We start from the raw sequence: 27,545 nt of genomic DNA, 5'->3' as shown, positions 1-27,545 counted from the left end.
ACATTCTTGTTCTTCTCAGCAAAGGTAAACTTAGTGCTTGGGTATTTGGGGATAACAAAGCTAAAAGCTAGCATCAGTTATTCAGATTAGATACAGTAAGAGAGAAAAACACTTAAATATAAATCTCTGCTTATGTTTCATACATAACAAATAACTTGTAGTTGAGGTTCTCAGCAAGTTTAGAAACATACATTCCTCACACACTGCATATAAGTATATATGCCTCTTGTAGTTACCTGCATGTTCAAAAGTCAGTATTTTGTATTTGACAGGAAGAGATACCTTAGATGAATGTGGCTTACGGTATTTGTTGGCTATGCGCTTGCACACCTGCCTTCTGACATCACTCCCACCTCTGTATCGAGTTCAGCTGCTTCACCAAGGTAATTATTAGAGCAAAGTATTGCTTTCATTTGATCCACTTGAGCTGACAGGATCTGGTTATGTTTGATTTATAATATTATGATATTTCTATTATCTGCATATTCATTTTAGATTGTGTCTATTCCATTAAGGCCCTTATCATACAAAGGCTTAGTATATGCTTCCCTACATGCACTGTGAATAGAAAAAAGTATAGCTCTAAAACAGAAGGAAGATTCAGTTTGCAGCATGAATAGGTTCCCTAAGCAGATAACATACAGATTGTATATGTATTTCATTGTTTCTGCTGGAATAATGAAGATACTGCTTTACATGAGCATGTCTTTATCTTACTTTAAAGGTTATTTTATTATTTTCATCACAGCAGGTTTTTTCCTTTGCTCGATCTGAGTAAATGCTGTTGTGAAATACAGGAAAGAAAAGAAGTTACCACCTGAACAGCAGACAGAAAGGTTTCTGGCCCAGAATGGGTCTGCCTCTGCGATAATAGAACATTTTTTCTTCAGTCTTTCACCATATAACTCTAGTACATATATGAATGGGGTACTGGAAAATGATGCACTGAGGAGAGGACATCCCTAGTGAGCAAAAGGATATTTCAGCTGTTCCTTTAGCAGCTCTACTTCCTGTTGTGAGGGAAACAGTCCCTTCTTAGATCTACCTAACTCTTGGGTTGGAGATTCCACTTCGCATCTCTGACATATTCTATTTCCTTATTAACAAGTCTTAATCTTCTGAATTTTATTATCTTGCGTTATTGTTTAGGCCTATCTACTTGCCATTTTGCATGGGCTTTTCATTCTGAGGCTGAGGAAGAGTTGATCAATATGATTCCTGCTATCCAGAAGGGAGACCCACAGTGGTCTGAATTAAGAGCTATGGGTATTGGTTGGTGGGTCAGGAATATCAACACACTCCGAAGATGCATTGAGAAGGTACTTTTTATTGCTTACAAATTATAGTTACATGCTGTTAGGTATGCCTTAACAGATACGCACAGTGACTTGTATATAGCAGATTCCTTTGTACTCCAGCCCAGCCAGGAGGCTGCATAACTAGTTTTTTCTATGCCAACTGATGTTGGCAGTCCTGGCTTACAAATTTCATTATTCAATAGTAAGATATAATACAACTGATCTAGGGAAAAGCCATTTCTGAAGCACGTAATTTCTCTCCCCATGTTTTACGGTATGTTAAAGATCATATTAAATACTCTATTTTAAGAATAATCTTGTTTTCAGATATATGAGACAGTATATATCTATAGATTAAACAGGGAATTATGCTTTGAGTTCATTACTGGGTTTTATTTAAGAAATAAATATATCTTAAAATATTAGTCAATAAAAACTATATAAAAGGTCTTTTTGCAAATTTTCTATTTTTTATAATGGAGTACTACAGAACATAAAAGATCTGAACTGCAAATAAATGCAGGTTTTACTCTTCTGAAGAGTTGCAAAATTACTGTTTTACAGAAATATGCACCTATATAATGTAAAACCAAAATAACACCAAATCTCATTTGCACGCAGGGTTTTCTTGTGGGAGGTCTAGTAATGGATAAAATGCAAGATATTTTTGAGATAATATTTAAAACTGTTTTCCATAGGTACCAATGAGATTTAAATCCTTACTTTAGTAAGAATTTCAGCTTTCTTGTAACTTGAAGTTTGATGGATTTGAACAATTACTAGCTTTTGCTTTGAATTACAAATAATGCAATCTCTGAAATGTCTGTGGAACAGAAGTATTTATTAATTTACTAAATTTCCAAGTCATCTGTTGTAAAAATACATTTTAAAAAGTTACAGGATACTCAGAGAATCCAGGAGTAAAACTTAATTATCCTAGTACTCCAAATCAAATGCAATTACATTTGAGTCCTATACAAAAAACAGTGTTCATTAAAGAAATACTTGTATTAGCTTAAGTATATGTAAATAGTGGATTGCAAGAGGAATTTCACCTAATAGTATGAGTTACTGTAAAACTTTTAAAGAAAAGATTTTTTTTTTATTTGCACATCTGTAACGTCCCATCGTGGTTGAGAGGGGTTAATATCTGCAGTAGTGCTGTTTTTCTGACTCTTAAGAACATTTACAGTGTAATGAGAGCTGTCATATATGAATAAAACATTCTGACAGAAATTACTGTTGCTTTGTAGAAATAATACAGTCACCTAGACCATCCTCCCTGACAGAGAACATATGTTATTTAGCTAAAAGCAGCCTTTATATTTTCAGTAATAATAGTAGGTTTTGTTTATTACAGGTTGCAAAAGCTTCATTCCAGAGGAACAATGATGCCTTAGATGCTGCACTTTTTTACCTTGCTATGAAGAAAAAGGCAGTGGTGTGGGGTCTGTTTAGGTGAGTTCTGCTAACTCGTAAGTTTGATTAAATCTGAATTGAACCAGGAATGCAAAGCAGAACTCATTCAAGATTAGAGTTTAATTTAAAGTGGTGATGTTCAAGTGATTGTATGCTAAGGTTATATAATTAGTTGTATACATTGCATTTCTTTATGCAGGTCCCAGCATGATGAAAAGATGACTGCCTTTTTCAGCCACAACTTCAGTGAAGATAGATGGCGCAAAGCTGCTTTAAAAAACGCTTTTGCTTTGTTGGGAAAACAACGCTTTGAACAATCAGCTGCGTTTTTCTTGCTAGCAGGTTCACTGAAAGATGCTATAGAGGTATCTACTTTTGAGAAATTAAGTTTCAATTTCTAATTTGAACTATGTAACTGTATCCTTACAAGCTGTTCTCTGCTGGTCTTTTCACAAATTGTGGCAGCACAAATGATATGGTATGTCTACACAACTCCCTTGTGCCCTGCAGACATACCATTTACCTCCACACTACTGTGAAAAGCAGCTTGGAAGCTGATCTGAAGGCCAGAATAATTGTTCAGATACATGAGTCCTCAGTGGAAGCAATCTCGGGAATACCAGTCATGACCCTTCTGGCAAAACTTCCTGTTTGATGAGCATAGTTAAGTTGTAGCATTCTGTTCAGCCTCCAGCTATTCTGCATGACCTATCGTTACAACATTAAGTAAAAAGAGAAGTCAGAGTTCTCTTCTGAAGCAGCCCTAAGATCCCTTTTTAGTGGAGCTGTGATGTTGCCTGCCACAAGGGAGGTGGGGAGCTGTAAGTGGGATCATAACCTAAGCAGTACCTCTCAGGAGAGAATGGGAATTAGAGAACCTTTAGTTATCCTGCCTATTTATATGCAGTATGTTTGTCTTTACCTGAAAACAAAGATTTTCCCTTAGAGATGTAATTCTGCAGATGAGACTGTGTGAAGAATGTCTTACCAGTGATGTATTAACATTAAAGTTGGAAGTTATGTTTATTCTACTAGGTAGAATAAACACCTTTATCTTTACTTCTGCCATATTAATCTTTGACATGCTGATGTACTGCTGTGCATATCATAATTCCTGAAATAGAAGAAAGTACACCTCTTTCCAAACACAGAAGAAAATGTTACTTAGATATATATCACCACATTTTTGACCCAAAGATGAATATATACTTTAAAGAACAGATATCATGAGAAAAAAATTATCTCTTCTGTAAACATATATTGCTATTCACTTCATTGTTATATTGAAGAACTACCTTTCCCTCATAAAGCAACCTTTTCTCCACTTCTTATCGTAGGTGTGCCTTGAGAAAATGGAAGACATCCAGTTGGCTATGGTTATTGCTCGTTTATATGAATCAGAGTTTGAAACCTCTGTCACATACACCTCCATTCTTTATGAAAAGATTTTGGGTTGCCATAAGGATGGAGCTGGGTTCAGCTGTACTAAATTGCATTCTGATCCATTTCTGAGAAGCATTGCATACTGGATAATGAAAGATTACACTAGAGCACTGGACACGTTATTGGAACAAACACCTAAAGATGATGATGAAAACCCAGGTAAGGGAAAAACATCAGTCTGATGGGACAAACTTATTCAGACAAAGTAGAGAAGAATAAACTTTCTCTGTATGTATGCAGTCCCTTCTCCTGAGATGCCATTATGCTGAAATCATACAATTGGCTTATGTACTGGCTCGCTCAATTTCGTTGTCGTCTTTAAAAAAAAAAAAAAATCTTTTTCCAATTTCTTCCAAGGACTTGTCTCCAACCCCCCAATATCAAACTTAGTTCTGCTGTCAGATAAGCTCAGGAGGGCCTTCTTTGGTACTTCCCTACAATACCCCTCTACTACTGAATGCTGGCTAGTCTTTATTCGAATGGACTTAAATTCTCATTCTTGCTTCTAGGAACTAGCAGTGTTCTAGCAGGATTTCCTATTCTGTCTCTTCTGAGATTAATGTTAAGTGACAAGTGGCTACACCTGTTTCTGTGGCATATTCCCTTCTTTGGGGAAATCTCTACCTGGCTGATCATGTCAGCTTTTTTTAGGCTTAGCTGAGTGGAATATAGAAGTGAGGCAAATGAGATAATTTAGTATCTTTCTACTCATCCAGCTCATACCTTTAATCTTTTTGTGGGGAATAGGTAATTATTTCATTTTGTTTTGGCAACTAGACCCAAAACTGTCTTTGTTTTTGTCTTTTGACTAATCTCTGTAATTCAGGAAATATTGTAAAACAGAATAATACCATTTTAAAGCCATTTTCAATAGATGTCATATCTGTTTAATTCCTTAGTTATTGTCAAGTCGTGCAATCCTGTGGTATTCAGTTTTTACAATTATCTTCGGACCCACCCTTTGCTCATCCGAAGATACTTCAGCTCACCAGAAGGGACTTTGGCCACCTTAGGCCTAAAAACTGAGAAAAGCTTTGTTGATAAAATTAATCTTATAGAAAGAAAATTATTCTTCACTACTGCAAATGCTCACTTTAAAGTGGGATGCCCTGTACTAGCTCTTGAAGTCCTTTCCAAAATTCCAAAAGTAAGAAAAAAGTCTACCATAGCTGCAGAGAAAAATTCATCTAGTCCTCCAATACAGGCTGGTGTTTCAGATTCTAAAGCCCTAATGGATGGTGCTGGAAGTGGTGATATAGACTGGTCAAAGCCAATTTCAACTTCCTTTGCTTTGGATAATACTGTTGAATCTTCAGCACAATTTGACTGGAGTCAACCAGCAGTAAAATTTGATGATGAGCCCCTCACTCTTGATTGGGGTGAAGACAAAAATGAGTCAGACGAAGAGGACAAGGATGTTGGTATAATTATGAAAAACTCAAAATCTGGTTCTAAGAATGGAGAAGATGATGAGAGAACCTCAGACACCAACATCCCACAAACACCACATGGGGAGATTTCTGATGCAGGAGCCACTGAGGTTGATGTTATTGCTGAACAACTGAAGTTCAGAGCCTGTTTGAAGATCCTTATGACTGAATTGAGGACTTTGGCTACAGGTTATGAAGTAGATGGAGGAAAGCTCAGGTTTCAGCTGTACAACTGGCTTGAAAAAGAGATTGCTGCTATGCATGAAATATGCAACCATGACGCAGGGGGCAAAGACTATTGTAAAACATATACCAAAGTAAATGGGGATCTACTTGATCACGACGATATTATGGATAAGCCAGACATTGGTTCTTATGAACGGCACCAGATAGAAAGACGTAGGTTACAAGCAAAACGAGAACATGCTGAAAGACGAAAGTGGTGGCTGCAGAAGAACCAAGCTCTTCTAAGAGTTTTTCTAAGTTATTGTAGTCTTCATGGGGCACAAGGTGGTGGTTTAGCATCTGTAAGAATGGAGCTGAAGTTCTTGCTGCAAGAGTCACAGCAGGTAAAACAAATTCAACTAATTTCTATTCACCAAGTGTGAACAGTTCTGGACTGTTGGTTTTGTCAAATGTTTAAGTTTGTGCCTAGATGCTTCTTATGTTCTGCAAGTCTAATGGTCAAGATCATTTTAATGTTCTTGGAGAAAGAACTTAGAATTTAAGTGTGTTGCTTTACCACATCCTGATTATTTGGTTCTTAAGAATCTGTTATATGACATGGAGAATTAGGCTACCTATAATTATGGAATATAAATGTTGCTGTTTATATTATAGCTGCAGCATTATATGTGTGTTCCAATGAAACTTTAATTTTCATCACAATGTTCTGGATACCTATATAATAAATTCACAGTTGCTGAAATATGACAAAATCTCATTCCCTACACCTCTGCAAATCATGCAAAGGACCTACAAGGAATGGGATCTTAGCTGCAAGGCTCAACAAATAATACCAAGTCAGACAGGGTAGTAGTGCTCCCTTTTACTATATTATGGCACTTTCTACATTTATTTCATACAAAAAGAGATATTTTCCAGCAAATGTTAATGACTAACCTGAGCTACAGAGGATAATCTGATACTGGGCAAGTCATTTAACTTGCTCTAGTCCTAGATTGCTCACATTTCAAATAGGAGCACTAGACAACTGTTTTGGCGATACTAGCCTTAGCACATACTTTTAAGAATAAAAAAAAATTTTGTTCATTTCCACTTGAGAAACTCAGATTAGTGCAAGCTTAACTTTTGTTATTAAACTCAGACCAGTGAGTATTATGTCAACTCATGCTACTGCAAGTGCATTCTTGGTTAGTGTTTCGTAATAGACAATCCCAACACTTCCTAATGAGCTACATAAAAATGTTCTTCCTGCACTAAATCAAAAAGTGTTCCAGCAAACTTGGCTATCAGCTCTGATCCATGTTATTATAGTAAATAAGAACTTACTTTTGACATCAGTCACAGTGAAATCTTGTCTGTACTGAGTAGACAGGAGTGGAAGAGGATAGATAACACTGGTAAAACATTTAAGATGTAAAATTATCTTTTTTTTTTTAACTTTTTTTCTCAAAGCAATAATTTTAAATACAATCTTTTCTTTTAAACAGGAAACTACTGTAAAACAACTTCAGTCTCCACTTCCATTACCCACAACACTACCGTTGCTTTCTGCAAGCATAGCGTCCACAAAAACCGTGATAGCTAATCCTGTGCTGTATTTAAACAACCACATCCATGATATTCTTTACACTATTGTGCAGATGAAATCACCACCACATCCTAATATTGAAGATGTCAAGGTAATGAAAAGCTTTCAGGAAATGCTAAATGATTTTTTATAAAATGGGGAGTGAGCATGCGAAAATAAAATGTGGTGTTGGAGTTAACTTTTCAACACTTACCCTTTCACAACACTGGCCTTCTCCCTTAAGTCTGGCAAACTGAAAACACTAGTTAACCACTTGCTTTCCCACATCTTTTTGAATCCGATTAGTTCCCTTTCATCCAAATTCTGGTCATTCTCAGGAAACTATTCCAAATGTGAATGTTCACTAAAACACTGAATTCTTGGCTCTTAAAACAATATGATCATGTAAGTTAACTAATTATCATCATTCTGGTCAAATCCTGTAGGGAGATTAATGAATGTAGAGATGGGAGACTGTAAGTTACATTATAACCTTCTATTAATATAGATATTATAAACCTCACTCTAGCACGGATTTCCTTAAGTCTACTGATTTTTAAGGAATTGTGGTGAATTACTTTTACCTAACTCCATACTCTGGGGTGAATAAATTCTGTTCAGATTCAGTAAATAGAGGGGAAAAAAGCCAAAGAGCCTGAGACTGACACAGTTAATTAGTAAGAAGCTAAATCATTATTTTGTAGGTTTAGATCAGTATTCATATTCATTAAACTAATTTGAATTTCTATTGACTAAATGAAAGTAGGGGAAAAATTAGGAAACTAAATGGGTTGTCCCACTGCAAGGCAGTTAAGTTTCTAAAACTGTAACCCAAGCTCATTTACATCTCATTTTCTCTCAGTTGACTCGTATTCGATCTTGCATTATGCTACAGCAAGCATCTTTCTTACTCTAAAAACTCATACTTCACATGCATTTTCTTTCAAAAGAGAATTCAGAAAGAAGAGCTGACACTTCCTAACTGCAAAAAAACTATGTAGATAATTCATAGCTTTAATCTAAGGTCTAGCATTTGATTAAATGGAAAGATGGTAGGAAAAGATGGAAACGAACACAGGGTGTGTTTAAAAAAGTTTACATTTTTAGCAGTTTGACAGTACCATTTTCTTCACACTGTGGATTTCATCAGATTTCCAAGAAATCCTTGCATTTCTTCTGTTTAAGAACTGGAGTGTTTCTGTTGCATTGTGAGGCAATAATGGAGTATTACTCTTGTTACTCCTGGAGACTTCTGGAAATTTATAAGCACATAACTGAGGTAAAAAAGAGATTATAGATAAAACAATCATACAATGATTACACAAACTTTTGTATTTTATGCATATTGAGCAACTACTACTACTACATTGAACGGCAATGTTATATAATAAGGCTTCCAGGAATCATTCTATCAAATTCATTATCATAACAGGACATACTTAATCACTCCTTCAGCATACTCATTCATTGTGGCAGTTCTATATTAGAATAAAGTTAATTATCTTGACATAATATTAGAAGGTTTTGACTGCAATCAAATGATCTTGAACAAGCAGTTGTGATTTTCAAAGTACTGTATTGTAAACTTAAAGTAACATTCAGATACTAGTTCCTGCACTTGATTTAAAACTAGGACATTCCTGTATAACACATTTCCAATGCTGTTTAGAGAGAATTGTATTTTACTCACCTTTTATATAAAACTTAGTATAGCTTATTGGCTCTTTTTATTCTAGGTGTACACACTTCATTCTTTAGCAGCTTCACTTTCTGCATCCATTTATCAAGCACTATGTGACAGCCACAGCTACAGGTAAAAATAGAAGTTTTCTTACAGTCCTACATTTGGAGTATACTTTGTGTATCCAGAATGGAAATTCTTCATGCATGTGTTCATGCATGTAAAAAAGGGATTAAATATCTGTATATGGATATAGATACTTATACAGTTTACACATTGTTATCTTTGATATGCCAGATCAGTTTTACACAGATAAAACAACACCAATCATTCAGATTTTTTCCAATAAACAATAGGAATATCTGATGTCACTCTCACTTGGGATGCTTCTGAAAAATATTTGAATGCTGTTTTCCACAGCACATTCATTGCTGAATAGCAGTGCAGGGGAAACATTTGAGCCTAAGTTTTCAGGTTTCAGGCAGTTTATATTCCAAACTGGAACTGGAAGAGAATGCTGTAAAAAATATTTTTAAATATTCTTCAGAACAAATATATTATTAAAACTTTTGAAAAAGCCTTTTTCATATCTGGAGCTATGCACATAACATTAAAATTGATAATGCCACATGGAAACTTCTCAAGTTTTAATAAAAAATGTATTTTGTATACTGTGAAACAATAAAATTATTTACTTAGTCCTATAGAATTTTAATGTTGCATTTTCTGATTAAAATGAGAAGCATGTATATATACTATATTTTATCACAAAAATATTCTAAAATCCTTTCTCATCAGAAAAAAATTAATTTGTATTTAGCAGTCAAACAGAAGCAAATCAGTTTACAGGGATGGTTTATCAAGGACTGCTTTTGAGTGATCGACGCAGACTGAGGACAGAAAGTATTGAAGAGCACGCAACTCCAAACTCTTCTCCTGCTCAGTGGCCTGGTGAGACAAAAATAAGGTTACTTTTAGCACTACTGGACCAGCTCCACATTTCAAAATTATCTCGCTGTCCTGTAATATGATGGATGAAATGATGGATGATCAATGATGGATAAGCATTTCTGATTTAGTTCTCAAATTAATAACAGCCTTTAACTTTTTCACATATCAAAACGAATAAGAACGAACTTTCTATATGGCAAACATCTTGCTTGAAGAGACCACAATCTTTAGGATAAACTCAATAAGCTGATAATTTGTCATCCTAAAATGTTTTCCTCCAGTCTGCCTCACCCCGTAGCAAAGCCATTTCCATTAGCTGTTGCTAAAGTGCTGTCTTACATCTATGCTTTACTTGGTATAGCTATCAAAGCAACTAATCCCAATGTACAAGCATAAATTTAGGTTTTTGAGGTCAACTGTGGAAACAGTGCAGGAATTTCATAGGCAAGCTGAACTGCCCGTAGTATTTGCAGAGAGGTACAATGCAGAAGTCCCAGACCAAAGAAGGCTTTTTAAAATGTTGACCTTTATGATTTTAAAAAATATATTAATAGTATGTTTCATCTGAATAAAAGTATCATGTGGCTATTAGTGTATGTTTAACATAAAATGTAGAGGTGCTCCTATTAATTTAACATATAACTTTTTACATTCATTTAACATATAACTCCTATTCATTTAACATATAACTTTTCCTCTTTTCTCTTTGCAGGTGTGAGCTCACTTATAAATCTCTTAAGTTCAGCTCAGGATGAAGATCAACCAAAGTTAAACATCCTACTTTGTGAAGCTGTTGTAGCTGTCTACCTGAGTCTCCTTATACACGCCCTTGCAACCAATTCATGTAATGAATTATTTCGACTAGCAGCCCACCCTTTGAACAGTCGAATGTGGGCTGCTGTTTTTGGCGGAGGAGTGAAACTTCTTGTAAAACCTCGAAGGCAGTCAGAAAATATTCCAGGTACTTTATTCTCTAAAGGTCATACTAATGATTTGCATTTTATACCTGTTAGTAACCTAGTTGGAGAGATTTCCTTCCTTTTAAAGACAAAAACCAAGCAAGCAGAATTTAAGTATCTACTAGCAAGAAAACTGTTACATTAATTAAAAAGCAGAAAAAAATTAGTCTTGCAGTTGTCCTTTGTAATGGCACCCAGCACACTTTGAATTTGCCATAAAAACTGTACAGTTATTATATTGCTAAATATTACTGTTAGACGCTTACTTATAACACTTTTCAGGACTTTGTCATTATTTTTTAGTGAAAAAACCAGATGGTATAGATCAGTGTTAATAGCTATGGTTTTCTGTATGTGAGAGATGAGTGTTATCGTTTAATGACTCCAGTAACTTCGAAACAGTATTTCTGAAACCAATTTCTATTGCAAGATATTATTTCACCTTGCACAAGACCACAAAGAAGAAATATCAACTTCATCTGTCAGAATAATAGTTCATGCATATGTAAGCTCCAACTAAAACCAGGAATTTTGCAGACAGATGAGCATGTCTTAATACACTGCATGAGGAAAAGCAAAAGTGGAGATTGAATTCAGGCTCTGGAGACAAAGGCAAATACAACCATTTGTCATAGACTTCACACTGCAACAATACTGAAAATCGTGTCACACAGACTTTCAAAACAACGATAGGCTTGAAACTTATGCAAAAATTAGATGTTCCATATCTGAAATATAAAACAAAACGGTAGTAAGGCAATGCACCATTATAAATATGCACAACAGATATTTGTCATTCATGGAATAAATTAAATTCATTAGGGCAGTTGTTTTCACAAGATGCTAATATGAATAACTTACATAAAGTCATGTCTTCATTTGAGATGTATTCTGTTTTCCTTTAACCTACAAGCTGCTACAGCTTCTGATGTTTCAGAGGATGGTAATGAAGGTTTGTAAAAACTTGCAGTGTAGATGAATGTTAGTAGTGGCGCTTTAAAAAAAAAGAAAGTTTTTCCATATCTAGCTCCTTTGTAATAAAGTAAGTGTGATCTTCAATGTTGCCTGGCCAATAACGCTTTGAAAATAAATTCCACATTAATATTTTGATAACTATTAAGACATTTTAAATCATAACACTTTAAAATAGACTTCAGTTGTCAAAAAGCCTATCTCTCTATTCAAATTTTCTTCACTATCTTAAGAGATCCTTGGTTTATATTTTGAATAACTACTGCTACTTGTGCAGTTTACAGTTTAGTGAAATTTTATATATCCCTTTTATTCCTCAACAAAATTTCTTAATTTCTTTCTTGAGAAATTTTTCAGCTAAAAGCTTTTTACTTAAAAGTTACATCTCCTCAGAACTTAATCCAGATAATAAAATTTATTTATCATGATATATCCAATGTATAAATGCACAGTTATTGAATTTATCATAAGTGAACTTTTTGTTATGATTACGCTTACTTTATTTAAGCTGGCTTTGATTTCTGAATCAGTAGAAATTAGTACCAATAACAATGGTTTTAGTTGCTTCAGTTATAAAATACAGCCATTTCTAAAGATGCAATATTAATATCATCTTTTCAAATTACCTGAATTTAGCACCACCTCTTCCATCAGAAGAAATGGATAAACATCGCCGTCGGTTTAATATGAGAATGCTAGTTCCAGGAAGACCAGTAAAAGATAGCACTGTACCGCCACCTGTACCTGCAGAAAGACCTTCTTACAAAGAAAAGTTTATCCCTCCAGAACTCAGCATGTGGGACTATTTTATGGCAAAGGTAATTTAAAACAGAAAATATAAGTTACATTTCATAAAAGCATATTTCTTCTAAGTTTTAAAGGACAAAAATAATGTGAAAATTCTGAGTGCTCTTCACAGCAAGCTGCAGAATATCATCTTTGTAATAAAAGATGAAGAGCCTACAAGTCTAATACTTAACTTTCAAAACATGTCTCTTGTCAATAATAGAGATTAACACTTTTCCCCTTGCTACTTGTTTATGTTTTAGGGAAACTTATTTATAGGTTAAGTTGTTGTCATTTAAACTCTATGACGGTCATAACTAAGAGTTGAATATTAAGAGATCAGAAAACTGCTTTTATAGCAGACTTTTATTTTGCGTTGCAGCCATTTCTTCCTTTATCAGATAGCGGTGTTATATATGATTCCGATGAAAGCATTCACAGTGATGAGGAAGATGATGATGCTTTCCTCTCTGATGTACAGATCCAGGAACACAAAGATGCCAATTCTTACAGGTTAGCAGAAATTTCCAGTATTTTAGAATAATTATGTTGTGTGCTTACCTTTGCTTCCAAATTGAAGAAAATACAGGTCCTCTGCACTGTCCAGTTTAAGTCAAATAATTTTAGCACTGTGGATAGATTTATCTGTGGCAATGGGATTACAGAAATGACAAATTCTCATCACAGTAACAGTTCCCCATTTACTTGCCTAAAAACAACAGGATTACAAAGTCAAAGCTTTGCATTTTTGGGGGAGAGGAAAAAAACAAATAAACCCCTATCTTCGTTTTTAAGACACAAAGAACATGAGGTACCACAATGGCAGCTCTAGAATGATATTTAGACTACTGATTCAAGCAGATTTTTAGTTTTTGAATGAGGGGCAGATTAAATAGAACACTTAAAAAATAGAAAATGTTGCAAGATAAAATGAAATAAAGTGGATGACCTCAGCATTATAATAATGGAGAAAAATGATGGCTCTTTTATGTGTTCAAGTCTCTCATTAGTCCTTACAGCTATTCTGTATAAGATTTGTATCTTTAATATCTGCAAGACTCTTTCAGTGTGAAAGCTTCTGCCATGAATGCCAGACTCAAGTAATGTCTTGTCTGTATTCATCGTGATTTCATGGAGAATTTCAGGAGGTGTTTTAGGGGGCTTGTACTTCTCAGTCTTGCAGAGGCTCACGCAGGCACACTCTTTTATCTGGGGGAAGAGTACAATAATCTGGGATTTGTAAAAGAGAGAAGGGGATACTATCTGTTACAGCAAGGTGCCCTCAGAGGCACCCTTATATTGCATAGTTGATATCAAAGTCGTTTTCTCTATGTGTCTGGTAAAACTCAGTGAACCATCTACACTGTTTTTCTAATCTGTGTACTTGGTAGAAGGAGAAAAATATTCTGCAGATAACTGTGTTAGTGTTGTTTTAACACAACTAAACATATTCTTTTTATACAGCTGGGCTCTTCTGCATCTGACAATGGTAAAATTAGTTCTGCACAATGTTAAGAACTTCTTTCCCATTGCTGGTCTGGAATTCACTGGTATGTTAAATTCCACTGTACATTTTAGTTTTCTGTGTAAGTGGCTTTCTGTCAGACTTTGCTTTATAATTTTCATTTTAAAATTTAAATAATTTAATACATTATTTTTTACAATTGCCAACAAGTACATTTCCTTTCAAGATTTTTTTTTTTGGATGGTTGTATTATTCTGGTTTTTTATACACACTGTAACTTAACTTATTTTTTTTCTTTAAGCCTTACTTTATTAATATTTCTGTTTAGATCTGCCTGTAACATCACCATTGGGCATTGCTGTAATAAAAAATTTGGAACACTGGGAACAGATTCTTCAAGATAGAATGGACCAGTTTGAAGGCCCGCCACCAAACTACATCAATACTTATCCTAGTGACCTTGGCGTAGGTGCAGGACCAGCTATTCTCCGCAATAAAGCAATGATTGAACCTGAAAACACACCATTCAAGTAAGTATTTTTTTCCTAGAAAAAACACATTCTTTGATCGTAGAAATACTAAAGAGTATTTCCACATAGAGTGAAACAGCCAGATGAAGGTTGGCTAGATCTTAGTTCTAGCCAGTGCTTTACAGAAACCACTTTCCCACATCCCTTTGTTCCTTCTTATGCAGCTGTCTCCTGCAGCAGCCTTTACTTACTCTGCTGCACCTTTCACAACTGCAGCAAGAAAGGAAAATAAGAAGGAAAGAGCAGAGCTTGGAGGACTACAAATCAAGGGCAGTGGCTCCTGCTGGGAAGACCCTATTCAACCTCTTTTACTATTCCTCCAGTAGCAGCTGTCTCCCACCCTATCTCAGCAGCAAAAGAAGAGTTATATAATACGTGTAGATGTTAAGAGGCGGAGAGAAAGAAAGTTGTAGTACAGTCCTTGTAAAGCCAATCCTCCTGTGTTTAGACCAATGTCATGCTTGCAGGTATCTTTAAATACAGATAGTGAACCATGTTTTCAACTCAAAAATAGCTTGTTTTTCTCAACATACTAAAATACAACTTTAGGTTTGCTCACTATATATGACTTTGGATTTGTGTGGTTGATACTGCTATAGAGTTTTATTAAAATATTCTTACAAACATGCACTGCTTCTTTAGAAATATTTGTCCTCAAATCTGAGGCAATTAATTTTATTTGGCTCATATATGAGCTAAATATTTATGAATTCTTTTGAATACTGAAAGAAATATGTAAGGAAATTCTGTAGGGCCAGCATACTTCCAACATAAAAGCAGTTTTAGTAGAGTGCAAATATAGACATAAATGCAAGTCAGCAGATTAAACTGTAGTACTTGGAAGTTAGTAACATAATGTGGATTTTAAAACAATGCAAGGAAAAAGTATCTCTTGATATTTGCCTTGAACAAATTAGAGCTTAAACTTTGGTTGGGTTGGTTTTTTTTCTTCAAGTTGGAATTTCATCTAAAGTCATTCAGCATTCAGAGTCTGTCTTTTTTTTTTTTTTTTTTTTGTCCACCTTTAATTGCACTGAAGCTTTTTTTTTTCCCTTCTTTTTCTGTTTTATCCAGATCAAAGGATTATTCAGCTCTTCCAGCAAAAAGGCTTTGGCATTTTCTTGTGAAGCAAGAACTTCTTCAGGAGACTTTCATAAGATACATATTCACAAAGAAAAGAAAGCAAAGTGAGGTAAACAAAGGATGGAACTTTTTTTTAAAAGAAAGCTCAATTATAACTGTTCCTCAGTCTCTTCAGTTTTGTTTTAATTTTTCTTTCAATTTTTTTGTTGGCATTTCAATTTCCTTTCTTTCATTTAACAGTGTTTGGATTTTTTTTTTAATCAACATGACTGTCATGTTGTTTATTGAAGTATCAACTGAACCGAATATTTTTAGACAAGACATACCTCACCTTACCTTTATGTATTTGAATACTGTCCTAATAAAGAAACAGAACATTTGCGATAACGGTAATAAGTAAATAAATTTGAGTATTCATATAATTTTTTTGTGTGTGTCATATTGAAAAATAAATTTAAATGAGCTATTACTTTGTGTATATGTATATATGCATGAGTAATATATACATATAAAAGTAATATTACATAGTAATATATAATATGGGGCTTTACGAATTGTACCAGTTAAAACTGTAATGAGTTCTAACTGAAAATTTAAACCAACACATAAGTACCATGGGAAATAAGTATACTATTTAATATCTTTAAGAATTCCTGTAAGTACGGAGTTTGTGTGTGTATTACTCCTCCATTTATTTACTATATCATACATTTTGTGTTCATCTAGGAGGCATTACATTTTAAGTGAGTTTGTTTAGATTCCTGTCTTAGTTTCTGTGCCTTTTATAAAAAGTTAAAAATACATTTGTCATCATTTACTGACAGAGTGGCCTTTAAAATCTAGTTTGGAATGTTTCATTCTTTTTTTATATTTGTTTGTGCATGTGTTTTGTGTTTGTGACTGTGTGATGTTATGTAGTCTGTAGAAGATCGTGTGGAGCAGGTCAAACAAAACTGCGTAGCAGAAGATCACAAAAACAAGGTAGTATCCCTTCTCCCAAACCTCTAGCACATTCTTAAAAGTTCTGTGGAACTGGCTTTTCTTTCTCTAATGTGACTAACAGAAACTATATGTTCTGTGTAGTCTGTGTGGCAGGCTTTTAATCGGTGAATTAACTTTGGATGTCCTGATAATTGGGATGAGTGAACACCTTGTAAATAGTGTTGCACACACAACTTTGTGTTTCTTACACTTAAATACAACTTTTGGCTTCTAGAACACCAAAGAGTATGAGAAGTCTAAAGTTTAGCTTCCTAAACAATGCTGAGGCCACTGAACTTTTCTTGCATGAATTTTGTATAGATTTTTGCAGTCTGAATGTACCACTACAAAATGGAGTTTCATGCTAATTGAAATTTCTTATAAATGTTTTGTAGGTTGAAGCAGATCTTGGCTACCCTGGAGGAAAAGCAAAAATCATTCACAAAGAATCAGATATGATAATGGCATTTGCAGTTAATAAGGTAAGCCTCACATACCACAGTAAGTGTAATAAAAAGGTCTTAATTATAGTTAGTATAAATTTTCTATTTGTGCTGCATAGGCAAACAGCAATGAAATTGTTTTGGCATCTACACATGATGTTCAAGAACTTGATATTTCAGCTCTACTGGCTGCTCAGTCATTTATATGGATCGGAGAAGAATATGACAGAGAGTCTAAAAGGTAGGATTGTTTCTTTGTGGTTATATTAAGAGTACTGGTTTATTGTGAGGCTGCATATATAATACCTGTGTAAGCGCAACTGGATCATACAAAAAAAGTTAATTACTCTTCTTCAGTAGGTTTCAGATTGCTTTACAAAGGAGTGAGGGAAGGCAAAAGAATTATTACTGTCTTTGTTTTACACATGGAGAAACTAAGGTTTTGAGGAGTTTGAGTATTTTGGGCATGTCTGCGCTGCACAGTGAAGTAAAATCCCACGGTACATAAGCTAATAAAGGAAGTGCTACGTTAGAAACACTGCAGTTGCATCATTGCAGTGTTGAGGCTAGTTGTGGTAGCAGGAACAGGTCAGGAATACATACACAGGTCAGGAATATTCCAACAATATTCTTCTCAAGAGAGCTTATATTCTCAACATCTATCTACCACAGTTAGGATCATCTGTTGCGGTTAAACACCAATAGCTTTGGAGCACGTGGAAGGCGTTTGTACAATGTAAGTGCAGGAATTATCAATTTATAGTCTCATTATAATCACTTCCTCTACCCACTGCCATTAGGCTCTTGACAATAAGACAAGCAAACAGCATTGGTAGCAAAGAAACATTTGTTTAAAGCAGAACACTGCTGTTCTTTTACAGTTCTGATGATATTGACTTTCGTGGTTCTACCACAACGCTAACTCAGTCAACTGCACCATCTTTTGGAGTGAATCAGATACAACCATCTCCATCTATGCCATGGTTAGGCAGTGGTCAAACTAGCACTGGAGCTGGTGTGGTAAGTACTTTTTTTGCATGCAGCTCAGGAGACTGGTACTTTTTTTAGCATATTATTTAGTAGAGAGACTTAGTGTGCATTAGTCATCATACTGTTAATTCAATGTTGATATAAAAGGCCTACAGTGACCAAGACCTGGCCAAAAAGAAGGCCAAACTAAGCATTTTCTTGTATATTGTGGCATAGAATTATTGTGACATAGAAAATAATGGGACAATCAGATTTTTCTCTTTCTTATGGGTGCTTTGAGGTAGGACCTGGAGTTTCTGGGGACAAAACAAACAAAAAAAGCCAACCAAAACCAGAACAATCCCAAACTTTAGGTTCTCGCATAGGGACTAATATCAAAAGCACACACATCAGCATCTCCTTAAATTCTTTGTATAATAGAAGATAATACTATTTGAACTTTCATGTCTAAAAAAGCTGTTATAAACAGGCTTTAATTATTACACTGCAACTAAACATAATTAGATGCAAATAATGTTAGCTTAACAGGCTTTTTTTAACTGGGGGACACTCACCATGTAGTAGTATAAAAAAAATTAAACTGTGTTCATGACTTTTTTTCAAAATTATTTTAAATTTTTATTTGTTTTGTATGAAGCTTATTAAAAGAAACCTGAATAACGTCAAGAGAATGGCTTCACATCCAGTCCATCAGTATTGTAAGTGAATCACACTTACTAGTATGCAATAGATAATTTTCTATAAAATACTTTAGTATTAATGAACATCTATCTTTTAATCTTAGATCTTACAGGAGCACAAGATGGTAGCGTTCGAATGTTTGAGTGGACAAGGCCACAGCAACTGGTATGCTTCCGGCAGGCTGGGAATGCCAGGGTTACAAGAATGTATTTCAATTCCCAGGGCAATAAGGCAAGTACAACATTTAGGATTTTCCCTTTTTCTTTTTCTTTTTTTTTTTTTTTTTTTAATTCATAAGGAAACATTTGGGTGCGCTGTGAACCTCTAAAACAGTTTTAACTGGTGACACACAAAACTGTTAAGATGTCCTAGAATGATGGCATAAGCAGTATCATATCATTCATTTTGGCTGCATATGGAAGCTTTGTAACAAACGCTGACCCTTATTCTCCTTTCTCTTCTATCAGCTTTACACTGCTATTCCGTATCCCATTTGCCGCATTTTCAGACTTTTTGTTCTCCCTGTTCTAAAATCTGTGTTCCCATGTGATGACTTTTTTAAATTAAACATTTTAAAAAAATATTACTTATTTTGTAGAATCAAACTTGTATGAATCTAGGCACGGGTCTTCAAGAAGTGCTTCACACTTCGCATTCTGGCCAAGATAAAGTTTTGACAGAATGCATTACCCAGAAGATATATATAATACAGCCTATTAGTTGAAGAATACAAGTATACTCCAGTACAGTGGAGAGCAGAAAGAGAGTACAAAAGAGCCATACGCTTTGGCCAGAAATGACTCTATGAGGTATACGAGATGCAGAAAGCAGAATGGACAAAGAAAGAAATTGGGAGGAATATCCACCTCTTCCATTTTTCATGTTGCCCATTCTGTTATTTTAGCAGGTGTTGTCTGCATTTTACTGACAAACTATTTAAATTCACTGTAGTTAAAAGCCATAAAAAGTGAATTATAGGAGTTTGAGCATGACTGTAAGATAGCTATAAAACAGCAAAGGTCAACATTTAGAAATAGCTGGAAATATAAAGTATCTCCCAGCATACCTATTTTCAGGTAGCATAAAATCTCATTTAAACTTTTTTTAAAAATTAGTGTTTTGATTATGTTTTGAGACATTGTAACCTTAACATCACATGGGAATCAATTTTAAGTAAGAAATTAAGATGTACTTGTTGTCCCCACTGCTTCACATGGAGGTCACTCAGGCAGGACTCATGAAACCTGACTAAAAGGAGAAAATATAAAAAATAATTCTAAATATTTCTAAAAACATTTTGTAAAATACTTACAGAATATGCTGTATAGAATATACAGTATTAAGTGTTATGCATTTTGGTTAACAAATATAACTCAGTCACTTTATCATTCATGATATAGTACAGTCCTTCCATAATTGTTCTTATCATGTTTTTATGGCATGCTATCATGCATCTTATGTTACTAAGCATTTTCAAGTAGAGTCATGGAGTAATGATGCCTCTGTAAGCTTTAGCATTTAACATTAGGATTTGAAAGATAAGCTTCCACACTTAAAAAGCCTCCATTTCCAGAAAAGAGTTAGGTATGTAGGAGAGCATCAATAATTAAATAATCATTAAACAATCAGCACTGAACTCACTTGGCTTCTAAACTACTTTTTTTGTACCTGATAATCATTGTTGTTTATATTTAATGTGCAGGCAATGGTTTGGTGTTTTAGGTGCATTTTTTTCCTGAAGTCAGCTGTTTACTGTCATGAAGTAAGCATCCAGTAACCAGTACGTTATGCTAATAAATGCAGTTCATTCCTTGCAGTGTGGTGTTGCTGATGGTGAAGGATTTCTAAGTATTTGGCAAGTAAACCAAACCACCTCGAATCCTAAGCCCTATCTGGTAAGTAAACAGAAATTTTTATTTTTATTTTTATTTTTTTATAGAGGAAAGTTAAATCTTTGAGACTTCAGACAGGCCAAGAGCATAAGAGTTTCACTGAGACGTTTTTGATATTGCTGCTTTTAAATTGGCATAGTTTATCACAACAACTGTAGAGTTTCAATGATATATCTTTGGAAAACTAACTGTACAATAACCATAAGCTGCAATGTAATTACGAATACTACTTCAGCATTACCCTTGTTTAAATTAAAAATCAGAGCTGACAGTAATGACTTTACAACCCCAAGACTTAGCAAAAATACACTCTGCAATTCTTTTCACTGCTTCTTAACAGTACATGAAGACCATGCTTAATTTGAAATTCAGACTATTGTGACACACTATATTGTGGATTTGTTATAGTTCACTTAGTATCTTTTTATTTTATACTGGATTTTTAATCCATTGCTCCATTCTCTGATGCTTCCAAGTGTATTGCCCGTCAGTTTTATTTAAACTTTGTTTAGAAGACTGCTTGTGTTATGCTATCAGTGACATCAGACTGATAGTAACTTTTGATGCACACTACAACTGGTAAGATTGCATCTTTTCTGTTTGTTTTGTTTTTAATAGAGTTGGCAGTGCCACAGTAAAACCACAAGTGACTTTGCATTTATAACCTCTTCAAGTCTAGTTGCTACATCGGGACAGTCCAATGATAACAGGTGTGTTTAAAGAAACAATGAGGAATTTCAGCAAAGCTTTCACCATTAGCTTGCTAGCTCTTGTGCATTAATGTGTGGCTGACACTTTAAGCCTCTGTGTTCTAAGCTTTGTTATAGCTTGAACTTGCCAGATGATTTCTTTGAACATCATTCCTTCAGTCGCTTGTTTCCCAAATTTAGTTTTTGTGAGGAGCGGTCAACAGTTAACCAGTTTTTTCAAGGTGTATTCCAAATGCAACTAGTTTGACGTGATGCTGTTGCTGGGGGGGAGAAATATGTTCAGCAAAGGCAAGATAATTCTTTTTCTCTGAAAAGAACAACTTCTATAATTTCTTGGTACAACCTAGGATTAGTACACATCTTAAAGGTAGAAAGTATAGTTCCACTAAGAAGCATAAAAGAGCATAGAAAGAATTAAAGCTCTTAACTCTTTGCAATATGCTCTCCAAGGACTGGAGAGAGTCAAGGGCTCCTCATTCAATTCTACCTTCTAGGCGTTGACATAAAGTGTGAGCACTTTCTGAGTCATGTCACCCCATGAATCACTTAGCAACAGACCATAACAACTTTTTTTCCCCCCCCTCAGAAATGTGTGTCTCTGGGACACTTTGGTTTCATCTGGTAACAGTCTTATACATGGTAAGTACTGCAGTGAAAATTAAACCTCTACTTCTTATTGACTAAGAAAATAGAGCATGTGTATGCATTTGGGGCAAGGGGAAAAACTTGCACTGGGGAACTGGTCTAAATGTGTTGCACACTAATGCAGGCACCAGAACTAGTACTATATAGTCTCTAGCATGATGTTAATCTGCTCTATATAGAAAAGTATGAAGAAATAAGGTCATACACAAAGCTAGTTTTGTGACAGTATTAATAAAGTCTGAAATATCTGAATACAGTCCTGAAAAAAAATTAACAGCTGACTAATTAAGGCTGCATTATTGAACTCTCATGTGTATGCAGGCTTTCACTTAAACTGGCACTTAATTCATATATCCAGTACTCTGCTGAAGCACAGAGGAAAAGACAACTGTAGGTTAGTAGAAGCAACTCCTGCCTACTGTCCTTGTCTTTCCGCACTTGGACTGGATTCTTAAAAAGATGTTTGTGTTTATTTAACCAAGTTTAATAATTTCATCTTTATGTAACGAACTAAAGCAAAATTCTATCATGTTGCAATATGAAAGAAAAATACCTACAAATCCAAATATAATACCCTGGGCTTTTAAAAGAGAAAATTTAACCATCATAAACATCTGCAAACGACTGCAGTACTTGAATAAGCAATAGGTGCATTCTGAGATTCATATTTTGAAACTAGCAGATTGCACAGAAGTTCAGCCTCATTTTAAAGAAATTGAGCCAGGGCTCCTATGAAAAATTGGTTAGGAAATTAGAATATAATAATAGGTATCTATAAGGTAATTAATATTTACTTTTAATTTTTCTAGTTCAGCTGTACTGTTTTTTTTAACTCAGGAATTTAGTTGAACTTAATATGATGAATTTTATATTTTCTCAATTTTTTAAATTCAGGTATGTGCCTGTATTCTAAAATAAATTAGACTGCATATCATGCTTTCTTGTGCATTAGATCTATATAGCTCTTACAAGAGCTAAAAGCTGTCAGCTGATATGACATTACCCATATGAAGGGATGTATGTGTCAAGTTAGAAAATATTCAGATAACAATTTGTAGAAGAAATGCATTTTAAGATCGAAAGCTACTTACAGTTGCACATCTGCTAAATTCTGACATCCTCCTTCTTCAGCCTTCACTTGTCATGATCACGGTGCCACAGTACTTCAGTATGCACCTAAACATCAGCTGCTAATTTCTGGAGGTAGGAAGGGATATATCTGCATCTTTGACATCAGACAGAGGCAAATCCTTTACACCTTCCAAGCACATGAATCGGCTGTTAAGGCCCTTGCACTGGATCCTTCTGAGGACTATTTTGTAACAGGCTCAGCAGAAGGCAACATGAAGGTAAGGTATCGGAGGAGCTGACTTGTATAGGAGTATTTAGCTGAAGTAGTGTATTGACATAGGTTGATCAGCATGCTGTAAGTAGCCAGATGAATGTGGTCACAAAACAAAAACAAACCCAAAAAACCCAAACCTACATTTGATATACAGGATGCTTGCCTTACATTTATAATGTAAACTTAAATATACTAATATCCTTCTAAAGCAAGTAGGTTTTGTTCTCCACTAAAGAAAATTAAACAGCCTTTTTGAAGCTGTGTGACTAAATTTTAAGTGGATAAAGCAAAGTGCATGATTCTGAAATCTTAGCTTTATTTTTCATTCTTAAAAATGTTCTGCTTTTGCCTTTGGATATTTCTCTTTGTAATACAGGGGGTGCTCAGTAACTTCAACATTGTGTAAAGTTTCTGTAACACCAAGTTCTGGTTTTTTCCCCTCAATGCTGTAGCCCCAGACAGCTACTGAGATGTCATAGTAGTAAGAAACAAACAAACAAAAGACCAAAACAGAAATACAGTCCCTGTTTTAAAGGGCTTATTTCCTGAATACTAAAGGAAGGAAATATAAGAACATGGTGAAGAGAAGGAGAATACAGTTTCTTTCCTTTTAGCTGGACTGCATACTGTTTAATAGGTGCTTTCTGTGCCTCTGCACACTTCATGGCCTGGTCTTGATGAGGGCTCCTGCAACTTAGGACACAACAGAAAGCTCAGACAGCTGTGTTACCACTCTGTATGCTTATTAATTATGCAGCTTACTCTCTGCAGCATTCCTTAGCATATAAGCATTTCCAGCTGCTGGAAAGCTGACAATAGTCATCTTGGATAAAAATGCAACCTGTCCATTTCTGTAGCTTTCACGGGGGGAAAGGGGGAAACCTGGGAGGGGCACTACTGATCAGGTACCTCAGGGCAGCTTCACCCTGCTGAGTAACCCACTGGTCCACATTAAGGTAGCCTTACACTATCTTGCCTTATGCTTCATCAGGAGCTTCTCAAGACTCTTGGACTTGTTGTAATTGTTGCTAATAGACAACAAAAAATACCCTTTATCTTTGCTGAATAGGGTTTACAACAGCCAGGAATCTGAAACATTGGGGAAAAAATACAAATCCTAATTTTAATCTCCTTTTGTCATTTGTCATTCTTTTGATACAGGTGTGGAGACTGACTGGCTATAATTTAATTCATTCATTTAAAAATGAACATGCTAAGCAGTCCATTTTCAGAAATATTGGTGCTGGTGTCACCCAGATTGAAACTGTGCAAGGCAATCGTATCTTCTCCTGTGGAGCAGATGGCACACTGAAAATGAGGGTTCTTCCCAATGCTTTCAATGTACCTTCAGGCATTTTTGACATTCTGTAGCATTATGTGAGCTAATCCTGTTTTTATATAATATCCCTTTAAGTAGCTGAAAACACAGTGATATGCACTGTGGAAAGGAAATATTCTGTTTCAAAGCAGTTACTCCAGCATTAAGTATTATAGGGAAAAAGGTTAAAAAAAAAAAAAGACTTTTACATAGGTATATTTTGAGTATGCCCATAAGGATCACTGGGGTGGAAATGCATGTACTGTATTGTAACAGCAAAGAATTAAATGCAGTACAGTCAGGCATAGGTGCATTTAGTAAGTGTGTTGTAAAGATTCTGACAATTGTCAGTCACTTAACAAGCACTGTGGCTCTACAAGTCAGTAAGCATTTCTGATGTGATTCTGATTATTTTTATTGCAGTTTTTCCCACTAATTGAAGCATGTATACAATTTCTCATTGTAAAATAGTTTAGTTTTAATTAAGGGTACTCAGTGTATTTGATTTTTGCAAGGAAGTGTAATGGATGCAAATGCCGTGGAACATGTGCAATCAAGAACGTACTGTGAGACATGTATCATTTTATGCTGAGAATTTTTTTTCCCAATTAGTATTAATACACAGTTGATACTGTAACTTGCACATCAACACATTTTTAAATGCAGTCTTTTTTAATTTGCACACTATTTTCCTTTCTTTGACAGCTATGTTTTCTATTGGACACCTGCCTTTACTTTAGGAATGTATTGTAAGCACTAAATGTTTGTAGTGAAGACATCCATGATTCTAGTCAGCTTTTAATTTTGAAATTCATTTGTCCAGAAAATACTTTATTAAATGAAGCTGTTAAGAGAATACCAATAGAACATATAATGCCACATTTCAGATGAATGTCAGGCTTTATGTGGCCAGCTAGTAAATAGTGGATAAAACTGGTAATTAAATTATTACCACAGTATATTGTATAAACTATGCAGAGTTCAGTATTGTTTGCTTGTAATATAACTAGCTACTGTTGTCAGATGTATTTTTCTGTTGTAAACAAAAACCATGTTCTTAAGAGACTGGAACGGATGTCTGCGTATTTAAATGTGTTAACAAACTGTCTTATTCCTCCAATGAAAATTTTGATGTCTGTGCTGTATTGTAAAATATACTAGAATAAAAAGCACCTTTCTCCAAAGGTGATTTTAAATTGCAGGCTACGAAGTATGGGAAGTATGAAAAGAAAGAAGAGTAAATGTCATTGTTTAGTTTTCCCTTTGTAAGTTAAATAAATTACTTTTATTTCATGGAACAGTCCATTCCAGAACTCTTCCTTATATTTGAATAGATTTAACTAAACCTCCAGTAGATTGACTGGATGCCGCCTGAGCTAGCTTTAACTTGACCTCAGACTGTACTGAGATAAAAAGGATTAGCTGTTTACATTTTATTTTCAGCAGCCCTAAAAAAGCATAAGGGTAACAGAATGTAGTTCTTCATCTCCAACAAAGGCAGCTGCAAGAAACGCAGCCTGGTTCTGTCACTGAGACTGAGAAAAGGCAGAATTTGCTGGCCCTCCTTCTCCACTCCAAGAGGTTGATCCAAGTGGTTCAACAATGACATTCAGAAATTTAACGTGATTTAGATAGGCACATTATCTAGAAACTGTCACATCTGGCTTGAACTGTATTTGCCCAAGTATATTGCCAAGCTGCTTTCTTTTTTTAGCCAAAAAGCCTACTTCATTAGTACCATAATTCATTTAAAAAAAAAAACACAAACCCCAAAAGCCCATGAAAAAAATGACCAACAAAAAAAAAAACCCCACACCCCACAAAAATCAAAAGAAGCCCACATCCACAAACCATAGCTCTGGACTGTGAAGTTTTGCACTCTTCATAGGTATAGACAGAATTCTTAGTATATGAGTTTTGATGTACATACTAGTTCAAAGTATTAATTATGCTTTTTTTGTTTCCCTCTGCATCTCTCTCCTTAGCATGCAAGGCCTGAATCCTGGCCTTAGTGAAACCAGCAAGTATGCTGAGAAGAGAGGATGCAGCCCAGGCCCAACCATCACTGTATCAAACACTGAAGCTTAGCTGCAGCAGAGGTATTTTTCCAGCACACTTGCTAAACAAGGTTCTGCAGGCACAGACATTCCCAAATTCATTAATCCCTTTGATGGTGCCTGGATGTCACATAGGTATTAAACAGCTCAGGACAGTTCAGGGTTTAAGTGATACTTCTTTGCTTCTAAGTATTTGGATGAGCTCCATCAACTTTACCAATATACACAGGCAGCTTAGAAATTCAGGCAGGGGTTTTCCGAGAGCATGATTTTGAATTTAGATACCCAAAGCAACAGTAGGGATTTATGTTTCAATGTTAAATTTAGAAATCTGAAATACCCGAACAAAATTTAAATCAAAAAGTTCCTATTATTTCTCATGTCTAGCTGTCAAAAATTTGAATGCAAGTGGGCAATCTCTGAATTAAGATTAACAACAAATTAAGTCACTAAGTGCTATGATGAATACACGCATTCCTGCTCCAGCTACTTTATTTTTCTAAGAATAGCAGCAAAAAAGTATATGCTTCATTTTTTGATTTCACTTGTACAGATGAACGTGGGGAAAATTTTTTTTTTTAGAAATATACCTTACTATAACTAAGTATAGTTATAAGCAAGTTAGTTATAGTGGTATAGTTTACATGGCAGCGAGGGGCAAGGAAGAGTCTGCAGCAACACAAGCAACTCAAACACTGTTAAAAAGGGAATTT

General features: G+C 35.0%; 1 protein-coding gene and 1 long non-coding RNA gene across 9 annotated transcripts in view; one reads left to right on the top strand and one right to left on the bottom strand.

Moving 5' to 3' along the window:
• The window catches only part of DMXL2 (Dmx like 2), a 65,762-nt gene that overhangs the window by 30,491 nt on the left and 7,726 nt on the right, over nucleotides 1-27,545 (top strand). For 2 of the 8 annotated variants that reach the window (XM_075506054.1, XM_075506052.1), the window contains 26 exons: nucleotides 273-383; nucleotides 1,150-1,319; nucleotides 2,659-2,756; nucleotides 2,917-3,082; nucleotides 4,055-4,319; nucleotides 5,060-6,159; nucleotides 7,264-7,455; nucleotides 9,080-9,156; nucleotides 9,845-9,975; nucleotides 10,688-10,936; nucleotides 12,543-12,724; nucleotides 13,075-13,205; nucleotides 14,157-14,242; nucleotides 14,486-14,687; nucleotides 15,762-15,879; nucleotides 16,689-16,751; nucleotides 17,147-17,233; nucleotides 17,314-17,435; nucleotides 18,076-18,214; nucleotides 18,822-18,882; nucleotides 18,969-19,096; nucleotides 20,683-20,760; nucleotides 21,376-21,467; nucleotides 22,054-22,106; nucleotides 23,244-23,461; nucleotides 24,619-26,058. In XM_075506054.1, coding sequence (XP_075362169.1) covers nucleotides 273-383; nucleotides 1,150-1,319; nucleotides 2,659-2,756; nucleotides 2,917-3,082; nucleotides 4,055-4,319; nucleotides 5,060-6,159; nucleotides 7,264-7,455; nucleotides 9,080-9,156; nucleotides 9,845-9,975; nucleotides 10,688-10,936; nucleotides 12,543-12,724; nucleotides 13,075-13,205; nucleotides 14,157-14,242; nucleotides 14,486-14,687; nucleotides 15,762-15,879; nucleotides 16,689-16,751; nucleotides 17,147-17,233; nucleotides 17,314-17,435; nucleotides 18,076-18,214; nucleotides 18,822-18,882; nucleotides 18,969-19,096; nucleotides 20,683-20,760; nucleotides 21,376-21,467; nucleotides 22,054-22,106; nucleotides 23,244-23,461; nucleotides 24,619-24,828 — 4,529 coding nt within the window. In that variant the 3' untranslated portion in view covers nucleotides 24,829-26,058. Of the gene's footprint in view, nucleotides 1-272; nucleotides 384-1,149; nucleotides 1,320-2,658; nucleotides 2,757-2,916; nucleotides 3,083-4,054; nucleotides 4,320-5,059; nucleotides 6,160-7,263; nucleotides 7,456-9,079; nucleotides 9,157-9,844; nucleotides 9,976-10,687; nucleotides 10,937-12,542; nucleotides 12,725-13,074; nucleotides 13,206-14,156; nucleotides 14,243-14,485; nucleotides 14,688-15,761; nucleotides 15,880-16,688; nucleotides 16,752-17,146; nucleotides 17,234-17,313; nucleotides 17,436-18,075; nucleotides 18,215-18,821; nucleotides 18,883-18,968; nucleotides 19,097-20,682; nucleotides 20,761-21,375; nucleotides 21,468-22,053; nucleotides 22,107-23,243; nucleotides 23,462-24,618; nucleotides 26,059-26,760; nucleotides 27,254-27,545 lie in introns of those variants that run through there. The other 6 variants (XR_012776241.1, XM_075506055.1, XM_075506053.1 and 3 more) reach the window with 6 other exon arrangements.
• Nucleotides 3,793-8,554, bottom strand: LOC142411704 (uncharacterized). The gene is made up of 3 exons (XR_012776242.1): nucleotides 8,465-8,554; nucleotides 7,103-7,170; nucleotides 3,793-3,831 (listed from the first exon to the last, which is right to left on the bottom strand). It is a non-coding gene; the product is annotated as an uncharacterized LOC142411704 (long non-coding RNA).

The sequence above is a fragment of the Mycteria americana genome, chromosome 6 (assembly GCF_035582795.1).
Source record: "Mycteria americana isolate JAX WOST 10 ecotype Jacksonville Zoo and Gardens chromosome 6, USCA_MyAme_1.0, whole genome shotgun sequence".
Classification (NCBI taxonomy): domain Eukaryota; kingdom Metazoa; phylum Chordata; class Aves; order Ciconiiformes; family Ciconiidae; genus Mycteria; species Mycteria americana.
This window is presented reverse-complemented; position numbering and strand designations above follow the sequence as displayed.